Source organism: Zophobas morio, unplaced genomic scaffold (genome assembly GCF_036711695.1).
Source record: "Zophobas morio isolate AGI-343-1 ecotype UQ-CSIRO unplaced genomic scaffold, CSIRO_AGI_Zmor_V1 ptg000016l, whole genome shotgun sequence".
Classification (NCBI taxonomy): Eukaryota; Metazoa; Arthropoda; class Insecta; order Coleoptera; family Tenebrionidae; genus Zophobas; species Zophobas morio.
In genome coordinates, this window is record NW_026972121.1 from 6,657,136 (window position 1) to 6,679,326 (window position 22,191).

General features: G+C 33.1%; 1 protein-coding gene across 2 annotated transcripts in view; it reads left to right on the top strand.

Annotated features, from left to right (window-relative positions):
- Positions 1 to 22,191, top strand: part of Sol1 — a 272,924-nt gene that overhangs the window by 47,303 nt on the left and 203,430 nt on the right. For both annotated transcript variants that reach the window (XM_064056934.1, XM_064056935.1), the window contains exons 3-4: positions 508 to 571; positions 628 to 808. In XM_064056934.1, the coding sequence (XP_063913004.1) occupies positions 508 to 571; positions 628 to 808 (245 nt within the window). The remainder of the gene's footprint in view (positions 1 to 507; positions 572 to 627; positions 809 to 22,191) is intronic.

The window sequence follows — 22,191 nt, forward strand, 5'->3', positions numbered from 1 at the left end:
AATATGAAGGATTATGAAAGAATCTGAAAAAAATTGGAAGAATCTGAAAATATTTGAAAGATATGAAATAATCTGACATATTTTGAGAGAGTGTGAGAGAATCCGAGAATCAGAGAGATTCTGAGATAATCTGGGACAATTTAAGAGAATCTGATTAAAGATTCGAGAAAATCTGAGGGGATCCGAAAGCATCTGAAGGCATGTGAGAGAATGTTGAAGAGTCTGAGAAAATCTCCGGGAATTTGAAAGAATCGTATTGCGTGATTATAATGTCTGCTGATTTATATCTAATTAATTTTAGATATATTTTTTTAATTCAATGCGCTTTTCATTTTTATTAGTATATAAATATTACAGATGATGTAATTTTAGGTCGTCAGTTGACAATTTTTTTACACAGTATATACTAAGCCTGGCGCTTTAACTAAAACATGACTGTTTATCCCCACCGAAACTTCGATGACGTCACTCAAAATTCTGCTAAGTAAGTCCTATTTATTGTTGCAGGTGCCCATTTTGGTGCTGATGTTGCAGTTAATGTTTACTACAGTTTGCCAAGCAGTTCATCCAGGTAATTTTGTGCAACAAAAAAATAGCAACCTTATTTGTTTATACAACAATTTTCAGGGTGTGAATGTGTCGTATTTTCCGCCATGTTTGGGAAAGAAGAAGGCATCTTCAAAAGTCCGGACTTCCCCCAGCCTTACCACGCCAACATAGACTGTTTACTTTACACCTTCATCGCAAACGTCGGCCAAATCATCGAAATCAGCTTTTTGGATTTCGATGTGCGGAAAACAAACCTCGAGTGAGTGTCTTAATTTTCTTCACATTCTGCTTAAAACTCTATCTAACACAATGACAAAAACTGCGAAAATTATCACAGTCCAACGAAACTCGCTTTCATCCAGTACACCGTAAAACAATCTAGAAGTTTACTTAAAAGCTTCAGTTTAACTTTTCAACTCCCATCGCACAACAGTCCCCAGAAAGTGAGATATTGCGTGCAAAACACTCACCAGAATCCCGTGCACGTATAAAACATCAATATTGACAGATCGATTATTCCCCATAAATATTCCTTTTCGGGAGGCGGCGTCTAATTCCCCGAAAGCAGTTTTCGGCAACCCTGCTGCAAATGAGAAGTTTAATTTCGTTTACCGCCGAAGTTCTTATGAAATTTGTTGCCAAGGATTACGTATGGAATCGATTGAACGAAAGTGCGGTCTACCGGAAACTACTACTTGTTCTCGGCAATACACGCAGTCATAAGTCTTTCCACGAAACGCTTAAACCGACCCCTCGGGTGCAAAGTAGGACTTTTTGTAGCTCGGTTCTCATATAACTTTGTTTCTTAAGTCAATAAAGAAAGAAGTTAGCCGCAGATTTTCAAAGTGGGACTTAAATGTTGTATGCAGCGCCCCGAGAATCGATTGGAAATTCGTACCTGCTTCGAACTCGTTAATAATGTTGGAGTTGGTAAAAGGTTTTTAAAAAAGTCATTTCATGATTTAAATATTGAAACCGCGATCTCCATCCGACCGTGCGGTTTGTTCAGAAAAATTTTTCATTATAATAGAGTGAACTAGACGCCCCGCTATATAACCGCTCTAAAATTATAGAAAAAACGCGGTGAAGAGACCAATCACGGGCGAGGTTTCTGTAACTGTTGGACGTCTACCGCGTGACGAATGACCCGACGTTTTCGTAATTAACCGTCTCCGTAAAAGCGCTAAATGAAAACTGTCCATTTTGATTCATCCACGCAGGGTGAATAATAGCCTGCTAATGACACCGAGGTTTAATCTAAACCTCGGCTAACGTTATTTATAAATATACCCTCGAATGTTGGAGGCTTTTAGTAGAAGCGTATTCAATTTCCTGTACTCTAGAAAAGTCCTTATACTATTAGAGCCGGCGCTGGCAACACGTATCTAAACGGGTCTGAGCCGATTCGACCGGATTTTCACCAACAGGAGCCCTAAGTGTAAGTTCTACATTACTAACTGCAAATCCTTTAACATGGTTTAAGGGAGAAAGTCACTATCTCAACCTCAGCGGCTTTAAGAGTAATTTACTTTGCTAAGTCCATAATAAGAGTTGTTAGGCGTCGGCCGCCGGGGGGAATATGCAACAAACAAATGCCGAAGGAGTTAATTTATGTTAAATAGATTTCAAAACTGTGTTTAAAGTTGTAGTTTACATATGGTTAATAAGTGTGAGGGTGTATTTCAAGCTGGATATTGTTACTGGAAGTTAGGGAGTGTTCAAGACGTCGGACTATTTCAAATGCCGGTGGCGTACAAAGAGCAGGGAAAAAAGTTAAGAGGGCTGTTAGTGCATTACTTTGACCCAGCTGGCTAAATCCGCCTGGAAATTTTATGATTATTGCGGGGACTATCTACGAATTTCTATTATTAGTAATTGAGGACCAAAAATTACAAAAATGTATTAGTTTACTCAACATAACCAATTATTATTTTTTATGATAACTTTTCCCTCGCTGTTAAATTTAAATTTAAAATTTTTATTTCTCGAGCGGATACTAGAATATGAAATAGTAGGTTCTCCATTTCCAGGTGTCCGTCGCTTGTTTTATTAACTCAGTTGCTACATTCGTCTGAATTTTTTTACCATTCTCTGTTTTGATTAATTACCCATAGAAGTGTTCACTTACAATTCTTTATTTATTTTACTTTTAGAGGTCCAGATTGTTTCACTTTCTTAAGAAAAAACACTAGGGACACCACGGTTTTTTTCAAGTCGGTGCTCCCCAGATCATTGACATTTTACCAAAAAACACAATAGGAATCCTTAAGATTCTTTCAAACTCATCAAAAAAGCCACAAAGATTCTTCTTCGTTTTTTAAAACCGACACTTCGGAACCATAAGATTTTTTCGAATTCTTAAAAAAGACGCTAGAGACCCTTAACATTCTTTCAAACTCTTTAAAAACAAGTACCAGGAGCTCCTAAGATTTTCCAACATCAAATTAAAGAAACATTCGTGTTCGCCAAAATTCTTCTACGTTCTTTAAATAAAAGACCTTCGAAGCTCTCTAGTTCTTCTCAAACTTTTTCAAAAATATAACACAAAGAACCATCAAGATTGCTCCAAATTCTTTAAAAAAGACGCAAGGAGTCCTTAAGATTCTTTGACATTAACAAAAAAAGAATCAGGAATCCCTAAAATTCTTTCAAACTCTTAAAAAAAAAATCAGAACACTCAAGATTGTTTTCAAATTAAAAAGAGCACTCAGGGCCCCAAAGATTCTTCTACGTTCTTTGAAAACCACACTTTACACTTTTAAGATTCTTTCAAATCCTTAAAAAACAACTTAGAGGCCCATAAGAATCTTTTACGTTGTTTAAAAAACACACGGGCGACTGAGAGATTCTGAAGGAATTTAATAGAATCAGAAGGAATCTGAAAGGATCGTAAAGAATATGAGGGAATCTGAGAAAATATCAAGTAACCTGAAAGAATTTGAAGGTGTCTGAGAGAATTTAAAAGAATTTGAGAGAATCCGACTAAATTTGATAGTATCGGAGAGTATTTCGGAGAATCTCAGAGAATTTCATAAAATTTGAGCGATTCTGAAGAAATCTGTAAGAATCTGAAAGAAGTTGAAAGAATCTGAAGAAATCGAGAGGAATCTGAACGAATCTGAAAATATCTTACAGAATCTGATAGAATGTGATAAAATTTTAGAGAATCTTTGAGAATATGAGAGAATCTGAACTAACTCGAAAGAATATGAACTAAACTGAAAAATCTGAAAGAATTTGAAGGAATCTAAAGGAATGAGAGAATTTGAGAGAATCTGAGGAATTCTGAGAGAATCTGAAAGTTTCCGAATGATTCTACAACAACCACGAGGAATCTTCAGAAATATGAAAGGATTTGACAGAATCTGAAGGAATAGATAGAAATCTTAAAGAATCTGAGAGCTTCTGGGAAAATATGAGAGATTCTGAAAGGATCTCACAAAATCTGGAGAATTTGAACTTCATCGAAAGATTCTGAAATAATCTGAGAAAATCCGAAGGAATCTGGGACATTCTGAGACAATCTGAGAAAATTTGCAAGAATGTGAAGGTATTTAAGAGAATCTGAAATACTCTGAGAGAATCTGAGGGAATTTGAAGCAATTTGAGAAAATTTAGGAAAATTCGAGAAAATCTGATAGAATCGGCAGAAATCGGAAAATATTTCAGAAAATCTGAAAGAATCTGAGAGGGTATGAGAGAAATCGTGAGTATTTTCTAGAATATCAGAGATTTTCTTAAAATGCGAGAGAATCTGAAGGAATCTGTAAGAATTTGAGAGAACTTCTAAGAATCTGAAGGAATCAGCAAGAATCTGTTAGAATGTGACGGAATTTAAGGAAATTTTTGAGAATTTGAAAAAATTTGAAAGAATTGGAAAGAATTTGAAATACTCGAAGTAATCTGAGGGAATCTGAGACAGTATGAAACAATTTGAGAGATTGTGAGAGAATTTGGGATAACCTGAAAGAATCTGAGAATCTGAAGGAATCTGAGAGAATCTCAGAAAATGTGATAGAATCTGAGAGAATATGAGAGTATTTCAGAAAATCTCAGTGAATTTCATAGAACCTGAGGGATTATAAGAGTATTTGAGAGAATCTGAAGGAATCTGTAAGAATCTGAGAGAACTTGAAAGAATCTGAAGAAATCGGGTAGAATCTGAACACATCTGAAAGAATCTTACAGATTCTGATAGAATGTGATAGAATCTGGGAAAATATAAGGGATTCTGAAAGGATCTAACAAAAATTGGGGGATTTGAAATAAGTTGAAAGATTCTGAAATAATCTGAGAAAATCTGAAGGAATCCGAGATTTTGAGTCAATCTGAGAAAATGTGACAGATTCTGAGAAAATTTGAAAGAATCTGGGAGAATCTGAAGGATATTAAGAGAATCTGACAAAATCTGAGAGAATCTTGGAGAATATGATAGAACTAAAAAGAATTTGAGGGAATTTGAAGAAATCTGAAAGGATTGTAAAGAACATGAGAGAATATGAAATAACCCGAAAGAATCTGAATTTGAATCTCTGAAAATCTGAGAGATTATAGGAGTATCTGAGAGAATCTGAAGGAATATGCAAGAGTCTGAGGGAACTTGAAAGAATCTGTAGGAGTCAGAAAGAATCTTAACGAATCTGAAGGAATTTGAATGAATCTGAACTAACCTGAAAGAATCTTACAGAATCTGATAAAATTTGACATAATTTGAGAGAATATTTGTGAATATGTGAGAATTTGAACTAATGCGGAAAAATCTGAGCTAATCGGAACGAACCTGAAGGACTTTGAGGGAATCTTAAGGAATCTGAGAGAATCTGAAAGTACCTAGAGTATCTGAAAAAATATGAGTGAATCTGTGGAATTCTGAGGGAATCTGAAAGATTATGAACGATTTTGGGAGAACCAGAAGGATTTTGCGAAAATGTGAGAAAAACTGAGAGCATCTGAAAGAATCTGAATGAATTAGAGAGAATTTGAAATAGAGTGTTCAAGACGTCGGACTATTTCAAATGCTGGTGGCGTACAAAGAGCAAGGAAAAAAGTTAAGAGGGCTGTTAGTGCATTACTTTGACCTAGCTGGCTAAATCCGCCTGGAAATTTTATGATTAATGCGGGGACTATCTACGAATTTCTATTATTAGTAATTGAGGACTCAAAATTACAAAAATGTATTAGTTTACTCAACATAAACTGACGCTTTGCTTTGCGAGTTTTACAATTATTATTTTTTGTGATAAATTTCCCTCACTGTTAAATTTAAATTTAAAATTTTATTTCTCGGGCGGATACTAGAATTTGAAACAGTAGGTTCTCCATTTCCAGGTGTCCGTCGCTTGTTTTATTAACTCAGTTGCTACATTCGTCTGAATATTTTTATTAATTGCTCATAGAAGTGTTGACTTAAAATTGTTCTTTATTTATTTTACTTTTAGAGATCCAAATTTTTTCACTTTCTTAAGGAAAAACACTAGAGACACCACAGATTTTTTCAAATTCTTTAAAAAGAAGTATTCGTGACCCCCAAAATTTTTTCTATGTTTAAAAAAAAAGACCCTCGAGGCTCCCCAGATCATTGACATTTTACAAAAAAACACACTAGGAATCCTTAAGATTCTTTCAAACTCATCAAAAAAGGCCACAAAGATTCTTCTTCGTTTGTTAAAACCGACTTCGATTTTTTCGAATTCTTAAAAAAAAACAAGGGATCCCTAAGATTAAAAAAAAAGCACCAGAAGTCCAAAGATTGTCTTTAAATTAAAAACATAAAAAATAAGATTTCTTCGAATTCTTAAAAAAGACGCTAGAGGCCCTTAACATTCTTTCAAACTCTTTAAAAACAAGTACCAGGAGCTCCTAAGATTTTTCAACATCAAATTAAAGAAACATTCGTGTCTGCCAAGATTCTTCTACGTACTTCAAAAAAATGACCTTCGAAGCTCTCTAGTTCTTCTCAAACTTTTTCAAAAATATAACACAAAGAACCATCAAGATTCCTTCAAATTCTCTAAAAAAGACGCAAGGAGTTCTTAAGATTCTTTGAAATTAACAAAAAAAGAATCAGGAATCCCTAAAATTCTTTCAAACTCTTAACAAAAAACATCAGAACACTCAAGATTGTTTTCAAATTAAAAAGAGCACTCGGGGCCCCAAAAATTCTTCTACGTTCTTTGAAAACGACACTTTACACTTTTAAGATTCTTTCAAAAAAAAAAATTCTTAAAAAACAACTTAGAGGCCTATAAGAATTTGAAGGAATTTAAGAGAATCAGAAGGAATCTGAAAGGATCGTAAAAAATATGAGGGAATCTGAGAAAATATTAAGTAACCTGAAAGAATTTGAAGGTGTCTGAGAGAATTTAAAAGAATTTGAGAGAATCCGACTAAATCTGATAGTATCGGAGGGTTTTTCGGAGATTCTCAGAGAATTTCATAAAATTTGAGAGATTCTGAAGAAATCTGTAAGAATCTGAAAGAAGTTGAAAGAATCTGAAGGAATCGAGAGGAATCTGAACGAATCTGAAAATATCTTACAGAATCTGATAGAATGTGATAAAATTTTAGAGAATCTTTGAGAATATGAGAGAATCTGAACTAACTCGAAAGAATATGAACTAAACTGAAAAATCTGAAAGAATTTGAAGGAATCTAAAGGAATCTGAGAGAACTTAGAGTATCTGAAAAAAGATGAGAGAATTTGAGAGAATCTGAGGAACTCTGAGAGAATCCGAAAGTTTCAGAATGAGTCTACAACAACCACGAGAAATCTTCAGAAATATGAAAGGATTTGACAGAATCTGAAGGAATATATAGAAATCTTAAAGAATCTGAGAGCTTCTGGGAAAATAAGAGAGATTCTGAAAGGATCTCACAAAATCTGGAGAATTTGAAGTTCATCGAAAGATTCTGAAATAATCTGAGAAAATCCGAAGGAATCTGAGAAATTCTGAGACAATCTGAGAAAATTTGCAAGAATCTGAAGGTATTTAAGAGAATCTGAAATACTCTGAGAGAATCTGAGGGAATTTGAAGCAATTTGAGAAAATTTAGGAGAATTCGAGAGAATCTGATAGAATCGGCAAAAATCGGAAAATATTTCAGAAAATCTGAAAGAATCTGAGAGGGTATGAGAGTAATCGTGAGCATTTTCGAGAATATCAGAGATTTTCTTAGAATGCGAGAGAATCTGAAGGAATCTGTATAAATTTGAGAGAACTTCTAAGAATTTGAAGGAATCAGCAAGAATCTGTTAGAATGTGACGGAATTTAAGGGAATCTTTGAGAATTTGAAAAAATTTGAAAGAATTTGAAAGACTCGAAATAATCTGAGGGAATCTGAGACAGTATGAAACAATTTGAGAGATTGTGAGAGAATTTGGGATAACCTGAAAGAATCTGAGAATCTGGGAGAATCTGTGGGAATATGAGAGAATCTCAGAAAATGTGATAGAATCTGAGAGAATATGAGAGTATTTCGGAAAATCTCAGTGAATTTCATAAAACCTGAGGGATTATAAGAGTATTTGAGAGAATCTGAAGGAATCTGTAAGAATCTGAGAGAACTTGAAAGAATCTGAAGAAATCGGTTAGAATCTGAACACATCTGAAAGAATCTTACAGAATCTGATAGAATGTGATAGAATCTGGGAAAATATAAGGGATTCTGAAAGGATCTAACAAAAATTGGGGGATTTGAAATAAGTTGAAAGATTCTGAAATAATCTGAGAAAATCTGAAGGAATCCGAGATTTTGAGTCAATCTGAGAAAATGTGACAGATTCTGAGAGAATTTGAAAGAATCTGGGAGAATCTGAAGGATATTAAGAGAATCTGACAAAATCTGAGAGAATCTTGGAGAAATCTGAAAGGATTGTAAAGAAAATGAGAGAATATGAAATAACCCGAAAGAATCTGAATTTGAATCTCGGAAAATCTGAGAGATTATAGGAGTATCTGAGAGAATCTGAAGGAATATGTAAGAGTCTGAGGGAATTTGAAAGGATCTGTAGGAGTCAGAAAGAATCTTAACGAATCTGAAGGAATTTGAATGAATCTGAACTAACCTGAAATAATCTTACAGAATCTGATAGAATGTGACATAATTTGAGAGAATATTTGTGAATATGTGAGAATTTGAACTAATGCGGAAGAATCTGAGCTAATCGGAACGAACCTGAAGGAATTTGAGGGAATCTTAAGGAATCTGAGAGAATCTGAAAGTACCTAGAGTATCTGAAAAAATATGAGTGAATCTGTGGAATTCTGAGGGAATCTGAAAGATTATGAACGATTTTGGGAGAACCAGAAGGATTTTGCGAAAATGTGAGAAAATCTGAGAGCATCTGAAAGAATCTGAATGAATTAGAGGGAATTTGAAATAAATTGACAGAGTCTGAAATAGAGTGTTCAAGACGTCGGACTATTTCAAATGCTGGTGGCCTACAAAGGGCAAGGAAAAAAGTTAAGAGGGCTGTTAGTGCATTACTTTGACCTAGCTGGCTAAATCCGCCTGGAAATTTTATGATTAATGCGGGGACTATCTACGAATTTCTATTATTAGTAATTGAGGACTCAAAATTACAAAAATGTATTAGTTTACTCAACATAAACTGACGCTTTGCTTTGCGAGTTTTACAATTATTATTTTTTGTGATAAATTTCCCTCACTGTTAAATTTAAATTTAAAATTTTATTTCTCGGGCGGATACTAGAATTTGAAACAGTAGGTTCTCCATTTCCAGGTGTCCGTCGCTTGTTTTATTAACTCAGTTGCTACATTCGTCTGAATATTTTTATTAATTGCTCATAGAAGTGTTGACTTAAAATTGTTCTTTATTTATTTTACTTTTAGAGATCCAAATTTTTTCACTTTCTTAAGGAAAAACACTAGAGACACCACAGATTTTTTCAAATTCTTTAAAAAGAAGTATTCGTGACCCCCAAAATTTTTTCTATGTTTAAAAAAAAAAGACCCTCGAGGCTCCCCAGATCATTGACATTTTACAAAAAAACACACTAGGAATCCTTAAGATTCTTTCAAACTCATCAAAAAAGGCCACAAAGATTCTTCTTCGTTTGCTAAAACCGACTTCGATTTTTTCGAATTCTTAAAAAAGAAACAAGGGATCCCTAAGATTAAAAAAAAGCACCAGAACTCCGAAGATTGTCTTCAAAATAAAAACATAAAAAATAAGATTTTTTCGAATTCTTAAAAAAGACGCTAGAGGTCCTTAACATTCTTTCAAACTCTTTAAAAACAAGTACCAGAAGCTCCTAAGATTTTCCTACATCAAATTAAAGAAACATTCGTGTTCGCCAAGATTCTTCTACGTTTTTTAAGAAAAAGACCTTCGAAGCTCTCTAGTTCTTCCCAAACTTTTTCAAAAATATATATAATACAAAGAACCATCAAGATTGCTTCAAATTATTTAAAAAAGACGCAAGGACTCCTTAAGGTTCTTTGACATTAACAAAAAAAGAATCAGGAATCCCTAAAATTCTTTCAAACTCTTAACAAAAAACATCAGAACACTCAAGATTGTTTTCAAATTAAAAAGAGCACTCGGGGCCAAAAAATTCTTCTACGTTCTTTGAAAACGACACTTGACACTTTTAAGATTCTTTCAAATTCTTAAAAAACACTCTGGAGGCCCCTAAGAATCTTTTACGTTGTTTAAAAAAAATACACGAGTGACCCGTCGATCTTTTAAAACTTTTTCAAAAATAAAACACCAGCGGCGGTCAAGATTGCTTCAGACTCTTTAAACCTAAAGGTTCTTTACAATAAAGAAAAAACACTCGGGACCCTAGATCTTTTCAAACTTTTTCCAGCAAAGACCATCAAGATTGCTTTAGATTCTTCAAAAAAATTAGGGGTCTTTAAGATTTTTTGGCATCTTACAAAAATACTATACAAATCTTTAAGATTTATCCAAACTTTTAAAAACCACTAGAAGCCCTCAAGATGATTTTCTGATTAACAAGAACACTCGGGGCTCTATTTTCTTTAAAAACGACACTTCCAATCTTTAATTTCTGTTATATCTTAAAAAAAAACACCAGGAGCCCTCAAGATTTTTCAACACCAAATTAAAGAAAGAAACACTCGCAGCCTTCAAGATTCTTCTACGTTAGACCCTTTCAAAGTTTTTCGAAAATAAAACACCAGGGGCTGCCAGATTCTTTATACAAAGGCACTACGGACCTTTAAGTTCTTTGGCATCTTAAAAAAAAGAAGACAATAGGAATCCCTAAGATTTTTTCAAACCCTTAAAAAAAAATCAGAACACTCAAGATTGTTTTCAAATTAAAAAGAGCACTCGAGGCCCCAAAAATTCTTCTACGTTCTTTGAAAACGACACTTTACAGTTATAAGATTCTTTCAAATCCTTAAAAAACAACTTAGAGGCCCATAAGAATCTTTTACGTTGTTTAAAAAACACACGAGCGACTGAGAGAGTCTGAAGGAATTTAATAGAATCAGAAGGAATCTGAAAATATCGTTAAGAATATGAGGGAATCTGAGACAATATCAAGTAATCTGAAAGAATTTGAAGGTGTCTGAGAGAATTTAAAAGAATTTGAGAAAATCCGACTAAATCTGATAGTATCGGAGGGTATTTCGGAGAATCTCAGAGAATTTCATAAAATTTGAGAGATTCTGAAGAAATCTGTAAGAATCTGAAAGAAGTTGAAAGAATTTGAAGGAATCGAGAGGAATCTGAACGAATCTGAAAATATCTTACAGAATCTGATAGAATGTGATAAAATTTTAGAGAATGTGAGAGAATCTGAACTAACTCGAAAGAATATGAACTAAACTGAAAAATCTGAAAGAATTTGAAAGAGTCTAAAGGAATCTGAGAGAACTTAGAGTATCTGAAAAAAGATGAGAGAATTTGAGAGAATCTGAGGAATTCTGAGAGAATCTGAAAGTTTCCGAATGATTCTACAACAACCACGAGGAATCTTCAGAAATATGAAAGGATTTGACAGAATCTGAAGGAATATATAGAAATCTTAAAGAATCTGAGAGCTTCTGGGAAAATATGAGCGATTCTGAAAGGATCTCACAAAATCTGTTACAATTACAATTACAATTGTTCTTTATTTATTTTACTTTTACAGATCCAAATTTTTTCACTTTCTTAAGGAAAAACACTAGAGACACCACAGATTTTTTCAAATTCTTTAAAAAGAAGTATTCGTGACTCCCAAAATTTTTTCTATGTTCTTTAAAAAAAAGACCCTCGGGGCTCCCTAGATCATTAACATTTTACAAAAAAACACACTAGGAATCCTTAAGATTCTTTCAAACTCATTAAAAATGCCACAAAGATTCTTCTTCGTTTTTTAAAACCGACACTTCGGACCAGTAAGATTTTTTCGAATTCTTAAAAAAGAAACAAGAATAAGATTCAAAAAGGGACCAGAAGTCCAAAGATTGTCTTCAAATTAAAAACATAAAATATAACATTGTTTCAAACTCTTTAAAACCAACTACCAGGTGCTCCTAAGATTTTTCAACATTAAATTAAAGAAACATTCGTGTCCGCCAAGATTCTTCTACGTTCTTTAAAAAAAAGACCTTGGAAGCTCTCTAGTTCTTCTCAAACTTTTTCAAAAATATAACACAAAGAACCGTCAAGATTGTTTAAAATTCTGCAAAAAAGACGCAAGGAGTCCTTAACATTCTTTGACATCTAACAAAAAAAAATCAGGAATCCCTAAGATTTTTTCAAGCGTTTTAAAAACAACACCAGAATTTCAATTAAAATGAACACTCGGAGCTCTAAAGCTTTTTCTATGTTCTTTAAAAACGAGACTTCGGAATTTTCAGATTTTTTATAATCCTTAAAAAAGACTAGAGATCGCTAAGATTTTTTCAAACTCTTGAAAAAAAGGACCAGGAGCTCCCGCAATTTTTTAATATCAAATTATTAAATTATTAGTCCACGAGATTCTTTTATGTTCTTTAAAAAAGTCTTATATATTTTCAAACTTTTTCAAGGGCCCTCAAGATTGCTTCAGATTTTTTGGTATCTTGCAAAAAACACACTAGGAATCCCTAAGATTCTTTCAGACTCTTTAAAAAAAACATCAGAACACTCAAGATTGTTTTCAAATTAAAAACAGCACTCGGGGCTCCAAAGATTCTTCTACATTCTTTGAAAACGACACTTTACACTTTTAAGATTCTTTCAAATTCTTAAAAAACACAATAGAGGCCCCTAAGAATCTTTTACGTTGTTTAAAAAAAATACACGAGTGACTGAGAGAATCTGAAGGAATTTAAGAGAATCAGAAGGAATCTGAAAGGATCGTAAAGAATATGAGGGAATCTGAGAAAATATCAAGTAACCTGAAAGAATTTGAACGTGTCTGAGAGAATTTAAAAGAATTTGAGAGAATCCGACTAAATCTGATAGTATCGGAGGGTATTTCGGAGAATCTCAGAGAATTTCATAAAATTTAAGAGATTCTGAAGAAATTTGTAAGAATCCGAAAGAAGTTGAAAGAATCTGAAGGAAGCTCTCAAACTTTTTCAGACACAAAACACGAGAGGTCGTCAAGATTGGTTCAGATTCTTTTTAAAAACTCTTGAAACCCCTTAAGATTCTTTCAATCTTACAAAAAACACTGTATGAATCCCTAAGATTCTTTCAAACTCTTAAAAAAATCACCAGAACCCTCAATTCTTTTCAAACTAAAAAAACACTCGGGGCCTCAAAGATTCTTCTACGTTATTTAAAACGAACACTCAGGACTCCCTAGATCTTTTCAAACATTTTCATAAATGAGACACAAGGGGCCGTCAAGATTGCTTCAGATTCTTTAAAAAAGCTAGGGTCCCTTATGATTTTTTGGTATCTTGCAAAAAAACACTAGGAGTCCCTAAGATTTTTCAAGCTTTAAGAAAAAAACACTATAAATTCTCAATGTTGTTTTCAAATTAAAAAGAACATTGGGGCCCCCAAAGACTCTTAACAATTAAAAAAAAACACTTGGGGTCCCAGATCTTTTCAAACTTTTTAAAAAATAAAACACCAAAGACCGTTAAGATGGTTTCAGATTCTAGGCTAGGGGCCTTCAAGATTTGTTGGCGTCTTATAAAAACACACTAGAAATTCCTAAGATTCTTTCAACCATTTGAAAAAAAAACTAGAATCCCCAAGATGATTTTCTAATTAAAAAGAACACTCGGGACTGCAAAGATTCTTCTACGTTTTTTTTTTAAGACATGCGGGACTCCGTAGATTTTTTAAAAGTTTTTCAAAAGTGAAACACAAGGGGCTGTCAAGGTCGCTTCAGATTCTTTATGGAAAGGCATTACGGACATTTTAGTTCTTTGACATCTTAAAAAAAAAGAACACTTTAGGAATCCCTGAGATTCTTTCAAAGTCTTAAAAAAACACCAGAAGCTCTTGAGATTGTTTTCAAATTAAAAAGAACATACAGGGCCCCAAAAATTCTTCTACTTCTTGAAAAACTGACACTTCCGAACTTTAAGATTCTTTCGAATTCTTAAAAAAGACAGTAGAGGCTCCTAAGATTCTTTCAAAATCTTTAACAAAAAGCACCAAGAGACCTCAAGAATTTTTAACATTAAATTAAAGAAACACTAGAGTTCCTTAAGCTTATTCTTTCTTAGATCTTTTCAAAGTTTTTCAAAAATAAAACACCAGGAGTCGTTAAAATTGTTACAAATTCTTAAGAAAAGGTGCTTCGGACCTTTACAGTTCTTTCGCATTTTTAAAAAGACACTGAAGGCACCTAAGATTCTTTCAAACTGTTTCAAAAAAGCTAGGGGCCCACAAGATTTTTTGGCATCTTACAAAAAACACACTAGAAATCCCTAGGATTCTTTCAACATTTTGAAAAAAAGAACTAGAAGCCCTCAAGATGATTTTCAAATTAAAAAAGAACACTCGCGACTCCAAAGATTCTTCAACTTATTTTAAAAAATACATGCGGGACTCCGTAGATGTTTTCAAACTTTTTCAAAAATGAAACACAAGGCGGCGTCAATATTGCTTCAGATTCTTTATAGAAAGGCATTACGGATCTTTAAATTCTTTGGCATGTTAAAAAAAGAAAACTTTAGGAATCCCTGAGATTCTTTCAAACACTTAAAAAACACTAGAAGCCCTTGAGATTGTTTTCAAATTAAAAACAAACATGCAGGACACCAATGACATTTCGGAATTATAAGATTGTTTCGAGTTCTTAGAAAAAACACTAGAGGCCCCTAAGATTCTTTCAAAATCTTTAACAAAAAGCACCAGGAGACCCCAAGTGTTTTCAATATCAAATTTAAGAAAGAAACACTAGGGGCGCCTAATTAGATCTTTTCAAACTATTTCAAAAATAAAACGCCAGGAGCCGTCAAGAGTGTTTCAAATTCTTTAAAAAAGATACTGCGGACCTTTAAAGTTCTTTCGCAATTTTTAAAAAGAATCTGGCGGCGCCTAAAATTCTTTCAGACTCTTTCAAAAAGGCAGATTCTTCTACGTTCTTTAAAAAAAGACATTCGGGACTCTCAAACTTTTTCAGACACAAAACACGAGAGGTCGTCAAGATTGGTTCAGATTCTTTTTAAAAACTCTTGGAAGCGCTTAAGATTCTTTCAATCTTACAAAAAACACGGTATGAATCCCTAAGATTCTTTCAAACTCTTAAAAAATTCACCAGAAGCCCTCAATTCTTTTCAAACTAAAAAGAACACTCGGGGCCTCAAAGATTCTTCAACGTTATTTAAAAAGGACACTCAGGACTCCCTAGATCTTTTGAAATTTTTTCATAAATGAAACACCAGTGGCCGTCAAGATTGCTTCAGATTCTTTGAAAAAGCTAGGGGCCCTAATGATTCTTTGGTATCTTGCAAAAAACACACTAGGAATCCCTAGGATTCTTTCAAGCTTTAAAAAAAGCACCATAAGTCCTCAATGCTGTTTTCAGATTAAAAAGAACATTGGGCCCCTTAGAGACTCTTTACGATTAAAAAAACACTCAGGGCCACAGATCTTTTCAAATTTAAAAAAAATAAAACACAAAGACCGTCAAGATGGTTTCAGATTCTTTAAAAAAGCTAGGGGCCTTTAAGATTTTTTGGCACCTTACAAAAAACACACTAGAAATCTCGTGACTCCAAAGATTCTTCTACCTTTTGTTAAAAAGACATGCGGGATTCCCTAGATCTTTTCAAACTTTTTCAGAATTAAAAAGGTTATTTGAAATTCTCTAAAAAAAACACTTCGGACTTTGAAAGTTCTTTCGAATTCTTAAAAAAGATACTGGAGGCCCTTAAGTTTCTTTCAAACTCTTTAAAAATAAGCAGCAAGAGTCCCCTAGATCTTTTCAAAGTTTTCTAAAAATAAAACACCATGAGTGGTCCAGATTGTTCCAGGTTCTTTCTAAAAAGAGCGTTCTTTAGCATCTTAAAAAAGAAGGCACCCGTATCCATTAGCATATTTACAACTTTTTCGAAGAAGAAACACCAGAAATTCCAAAATTGTGTTCAAATTGAGAAAAAGGCACTCGGGTCCCGACTATTCTTCTACATTCTTTAAAAAATGACACTATAAAACCGTTTTTATTTTTAGAAAAAGCACTAGAAACCCCTAAGAGTTTTTCAAGCTTAAAAAAAATCAGTCGAAAAGATTTTTTCAAATTAAAAAAAAATTACACTCGGGATTATTATTTTTGCAGTTGCATTATCTTTTTTTAAGAATGTGAATGAAGCGTCACTTTAAAAGAATGTTATTATTATTGACCTACTTATCCCCTCTAAAAGTTGCTGACGTCACAGGAAACTTAAAAATGGCTTAATTATTTCTTAATTTTGTTTACACTTGCAATGTTCTATAAATGTGTGGTTTTTAATTTTTGTCGCTATTTTAAGTGCTTGGAACTTCTGGCTCCAAATACAGTGACCGAAATTTATAATTTAGACAGTTTCATTGAAAAAATTCAAGTGTGTTATATGAAACGGAAATAGTTTATTTATTGACCACTCCATCACCTGTTGCGACTCCGACTCTACAAACGGGAAGCCAATGCAACATTTACGTAACAAAAAATATCGAAACGAAGTCCCCACGGACTCCACGTAGAAATGCGAAAAATAAGAATGATATACTAACGGAATTAGAAAACAGGGATATAATCGGAGTGAATGACGCAGAGAAACTACAAAGGTATAATGCGACAACCGGCGAGATTTATGCACAAGAAAAACGCACAAGGAAGAAGTAAAATTGAGACTTGTGGTCTTAGGCGCGAATGTTCCAGCTTTAAATTTTGTCAGATTTCCACGTAAAATATTGAATTACGAGTGTTTCAGCTCCTATCATATATTACGGGAAAACTTAGCGCATATTTCAAGCTCCAAATTACACCAACGACAAAAGTGCAACTTACGTGCCAAAAGCTCTTTTATTGCACGCAATAGTTCGTTTCTTTTCTTTTTAAATCAAACGTGTATGCTCGAAGGAAACGAATTTTAGTGTATTTATCATGATATATTTCCATATAAGCGACATTTGTCTGTAAGATTGAATGCGGAAAGAGCTCTGGGACCCGGGATTGGAGCTTTATTTCCAAAGGGGATGATCGATTTCACACGTGTCGTTGAAAAGCTCCTATTCCAGGTAAAATACTTTACATCACATTTTTAAAAGAGACGTGACCGCACGACATGTTTGGCATTCATCCATATTCAGATAGCAGGAAGTCCGGGTAAATATTGCGATCCAGGTGAATTAATTTTAATGAACTAGACCCACAGTGCCATGAAATAAACACCGAAGAACTGTTTTGCTCTAATTATTTATACAACGAATAACGAATTTTGATAACGGGGATGATTCGTTCTATACATTTTGGATACATAAAGACAACTCGCCTGTAATTGCTTTGTTCCAATACAATACACACATACCTCACTTTTGGCTTTAATAAGCAAATAGCTCTTTCACCTTCCCGCTAATAAAACGTTCACATCTACTTTTCTCCATCCATTTTAATTTATTAAAAAGTCAAAGCCGTGCTCGCATTAGAGTGTCTCCTCGAAAAAGAGAGTGGAGGAAACAAAAAGAAGACGTTGATTCAGACCTGAGCAAATAATAAAAATCTCTTCAATCATTCGTTGCGACAAAAATCCAAGCGCAAGAAAAACTAATCAACATCTGTCACTTGCGATGGTTAGCAACTAAAATTAGACCGAGTTCGTTTGAAGCGAGAGCATTTGCAAGTCTTTATCATAGCTTTTAACGCAGAACTTAATGGAGAAAGATAAATCTTTTTGTGCATTCAGGAATCGATTTAATTAACTTTAAAAGTTGGCTAGGAAATTTATGTACACTTTAAGGTGGTAATCGGTCGCCTGAAACTTCTGAAGCATTGTTTGTCTGAAGTTAATGAGGAAAAACGCGTTTCGTGACAAGTTGGAGAAAAATTGGGTTTGAGGAGTTCGAGGTTTAAATTAAGAGTGGTTGTAGTGTGTTGCGTCGATAATGTGATATTGAGGCGAAGACGCTGAAGTGCACTGAAATTCGAAGGTCCAGAACCTAGGAAATTCCGTTGGCTATTTCATTTAGTTTCCAATGGATTTTTCATATCCTTGGGCTACTGCAGGATTTCCATCCGTCGTGACGGTTTAAATCCGAAATATTCGCTCCTTGCGTGCTAATAATGTAGTAGAAGTGTCAAAAAGAAAGTTCCGCAGTTGATACTTTATGTTTAAGGCATAATTCAGTTCTGAACTTGGTTAAAATTTTTGCACAGTTTCGTGGTTTGTAACTTTTTTTGTTTCGAAGATGAATGCAGGTTTTAATAGGTGCACAATTTCTTCAGGAATCATGTCCCAATAGAGCCTGTTGTGGGTAGCCAATGCTTCCAGGAAATGTAAATGCATATATATTGCATTACTTTTATAGAAGCATTTTTAGACACTTTACAATTTAATTTTAGGACTAAACACTAGAGCCCGCCATATTCTTTCAAATTCTTTCAAAAACACCAGAAGCCCCCAAAGTTTCTTTTACATTCTTTCATGCAAAAAACACCAGAAGCTCCCAGGATTATTTTAAATATTTTCAAAAACAAAGTACCAGAAGTCCCAAAATTTTTCAAATTTTTTTAAAGAACAAAATACTAAAAATCCACAACACTTTTTTTTTTTAACAAAACACCAAATTTTTCCACACTCAAGGCACCTGAAGTCTCTAAGATTCTTTCAAATTTTTTAACCAAAACAACGGGGTCCTTCAAGATTCCTTTAATAAAAAAAACACTGGAAGCTCTAGAATTTTTACCACCTTGTATGTTCAACATTTTTTTTTGTTGTTTCAAATTCAAAACACCAAGAGTTCCTAAGATATCTTTAGCAAAAAAACGCTAGAAGCCCTCAAATTTTTAACGTTATTTTTAATCAAAATTCCAGATTACATTTTTTTTTTCAAAAATAGAACACCAGGAGTTTCTTACAAATTTTTACAAATTAAAATCACAAAAGTTTTACAAAAATAAATTATCAGAGGCTTCCAAGGTTCTTACAAAATTTTTCATAAACAAAACACCAAGAACACCCAAGATTTTTTCAAAATAAAAAAAACACCCCGGATTCCCTTCAGATTCTTCCAAGAGCACCCAAAAGACTTTCAAATTCAAAATTAGAACACCGCTGGTTCCAATATTCTTACAAATTTTTCAAAAACAACAGGAGTCTCCAAGATTTTTCAAAACACCACAGATTATTCTAATTAAAAAAACACTGGCAGTCTTCAAAATTCTTCCAAATTTTTTTCAAAAAAAAAAACACTAGGAGTCCTCATGATTCTTTCAATTTCTTCCAAAATTGTTTCAATTTAAAAAATAAAAAACAACACCCGGTATCCTCAACATTTTTTTTAATTCTTTCAAAATCAAAACACCAAGAGCTTCCAAAAAACGTTCGAATTTATTCAAAAATAAAACACCAGAGACTCCCATGATTCTTAACAAATTCTTTGAAAAACAAAACACCAGGGTCTCCAAGATTTCTTTAACAAAAAAAAAAAAAAACACTAGAAGCCCTCGAATTTTTAACGTTTTTCCTTTAAATCAAAATTCCAGATTTCTTTTTTTTAGTTTTTTTTTTTAGACCGCCAGGAGTTTCTTACAAATTCTTACAAAAATAAAATCCCAAGAGCCCCCAATATTCTCTCAAATTTTTCTAAAAATAAATTATCCAAGACTTCCAAGGTTTTTAAAAAAATCTTTCAGAAGCAAAACGCTAGGGATTTCCAAGCATTTTTCAGATTTTTCCAGTAAAAAAAATGTTAGGTATCCTCAAAACTCTTTTAAATTCTTGAAAACCAGAACGTCAAAAGCTCCCAAAAGTCTTTAAAATTTATTCAGAAATAGAACACCACTGTCTCCCACGATTCTTACAAATTCTTTCAAAAACAGGAGGATTCTTTCAAATTTATTTAAAAAAAGCACTAAGGATTCCCAACAGCTCTTCAAATTCTTTGAAAAACAAAACACCAGGGTTCCCCAAGATTATTTTAATTAAAAAAAACACTAGAAGCCTCAAAATTCTTCCAACTTTTTTTTAAAAACAAAACACGACGAGCCCCCAAGATTCTTTCAATTTCTTTCAAAATCAAAACACCATGAGCTTCCAAACGACTTTCGAATTTATTTAAAAATAAAACACCAGAGGCTCCCAAGGTTCTTATAAATTCTTTCAAAAACTAAACACCAAGAGTTCCCAAGATATCTTTAATAATAAAACACTAGAAGCCTTCAACTTTTTAACTTTCTTACAAATTTTTACAAATTAGAATCACAAGAACCCCCGAGATTCTTTCAATTTCTTTCAAAATCGCAACACCAAGAGCTTCCAAAATTGTCTCAATTTTTGAACAAACATAACACACAATATGTTTTCAAATTCTTTCAAAATCAAAACAGCAAGAACTTCCAAAAGACTTTCAAATTAATTTAAAAATAAAACACCAGGGGCTCCCAAGATATCTTTAATAAAAAAAACACCAGAAGCCGTCGAATTTATAACTTTTTTTTAAGTAAAATTCTAGATCCATTTTTTTTAATAGAACACCAGGAGTTTCTTACAAATTCTTACAAAAATAATATCTCAGGAGCTTCCAACATTTTCTCAAATTTTTCCAAAAATAAATTATTTGAGGTTTTCAAGTTTTTTACAAAAGCTTTCCAAAACAAAACACTAGAAGCACCCAAGATTTTTTCAAAATAAAAAAACTCCGGATTCCCTTCAGATTTTTCCAGAAAAAAATTTTAGTTACCTTCAAGATTCTTTCAATCCTTTCTAAATCAAAACGCCAAGAGCACCCAAAAGTCTTTCAAATTTATTCAAAAATAGAACACCGCTGACTCCCACTATACTTACAAATTCTTTTAAAAACAACAGGAGTCTCCAAGATTTTTCAAAACAGCAGGAGCTCCTAAGTTTCTCCAAAGAGCCTCCAAAATTGTTTCAATTTTTTAAAAAACATAACACCAGACTTCCTTAACATTTTTTTAAATTCTGTCAAAATCAAAACACGAACTGCTCCCAAAAGACTTTCGAATTTATTCAAAAATAAAACACCAGAAGCTTCCAAAATTCTTACAATTTTTTTAAATGCAAAACACGAAGATTTCTTTATTAAAAAAAAATACTAGAAGCCCTCGAAATTTTTAGATTTTTTTTACAAAATTGCAGATTTGTTTTTTTATTTTTTTCAAAAATAAAACACAAGAGCTTTCTGACAAAAATAAAATCCCAAGAGTCCCCAACATTCTGTCAAATTTTTCTAAAAATAAATTATCAGAGGCTTCCAAGGTTCTTACAAAATCTTCGAAAAACAAAACACCAGGACTACATAAGATTTTTTCAAATTAAAAAACACCAGGAATTTCCTTCAGATTCTTCAAAAAGAAAAAATGCAAGATTCTTTGAAAGTCTTTCAAAATCTAAACGCGAAAATCATCAAAAGTCTTTCAAATTTATCCAAAAATAGAACACCGCTGGTTCCCAAGATTCTTACAAATTCTTTCAAAAACAGCAGGAATCTCCAAGATTCTTTAAAATACTAGGAGCTCCTAAGTTTCTTCCAAATTCTTTCAAAAACGAACACCAGGATTCCCTAAGAGTATTTTAATTAAAAAAACACTAAGGGCCTTCAAAATTGTTCCAAATTTTTTTTCAAAAACAACACGGTAGGAGCCCCCAAAATTATTTTCAATTTCTTCCAAAATCGGAACACCAAGAGCCTCCACAATTGTTTCAATTTTTTAAAAAATAACACCAGACATCCTCAAAAATTTTTTAAATTCTTTCAAAATCAAAACACCAACAGCTCCCAAAAGAATTTCGAATTTTTTCAAAAACAAAATACCAAGATTTCTTTATTAAAAAAAAAACCGCTAGAAACCCTAGAAATTTTTAGGTTTTTTTTAAACAAAATTGAAGATCGATTTTCTTTTTATTTTTTTCAAAAATAGAACACAAAGGCTTTCTTACAAAAATCAAACCCCAAGAGTCCCCAACATTCTCTCAAATTTTTCTAAAAATAAATTATCAGAGGCTTCCGAGGTTTTTACAAAATTTTTGAAAAACAAAACACCAGGAAT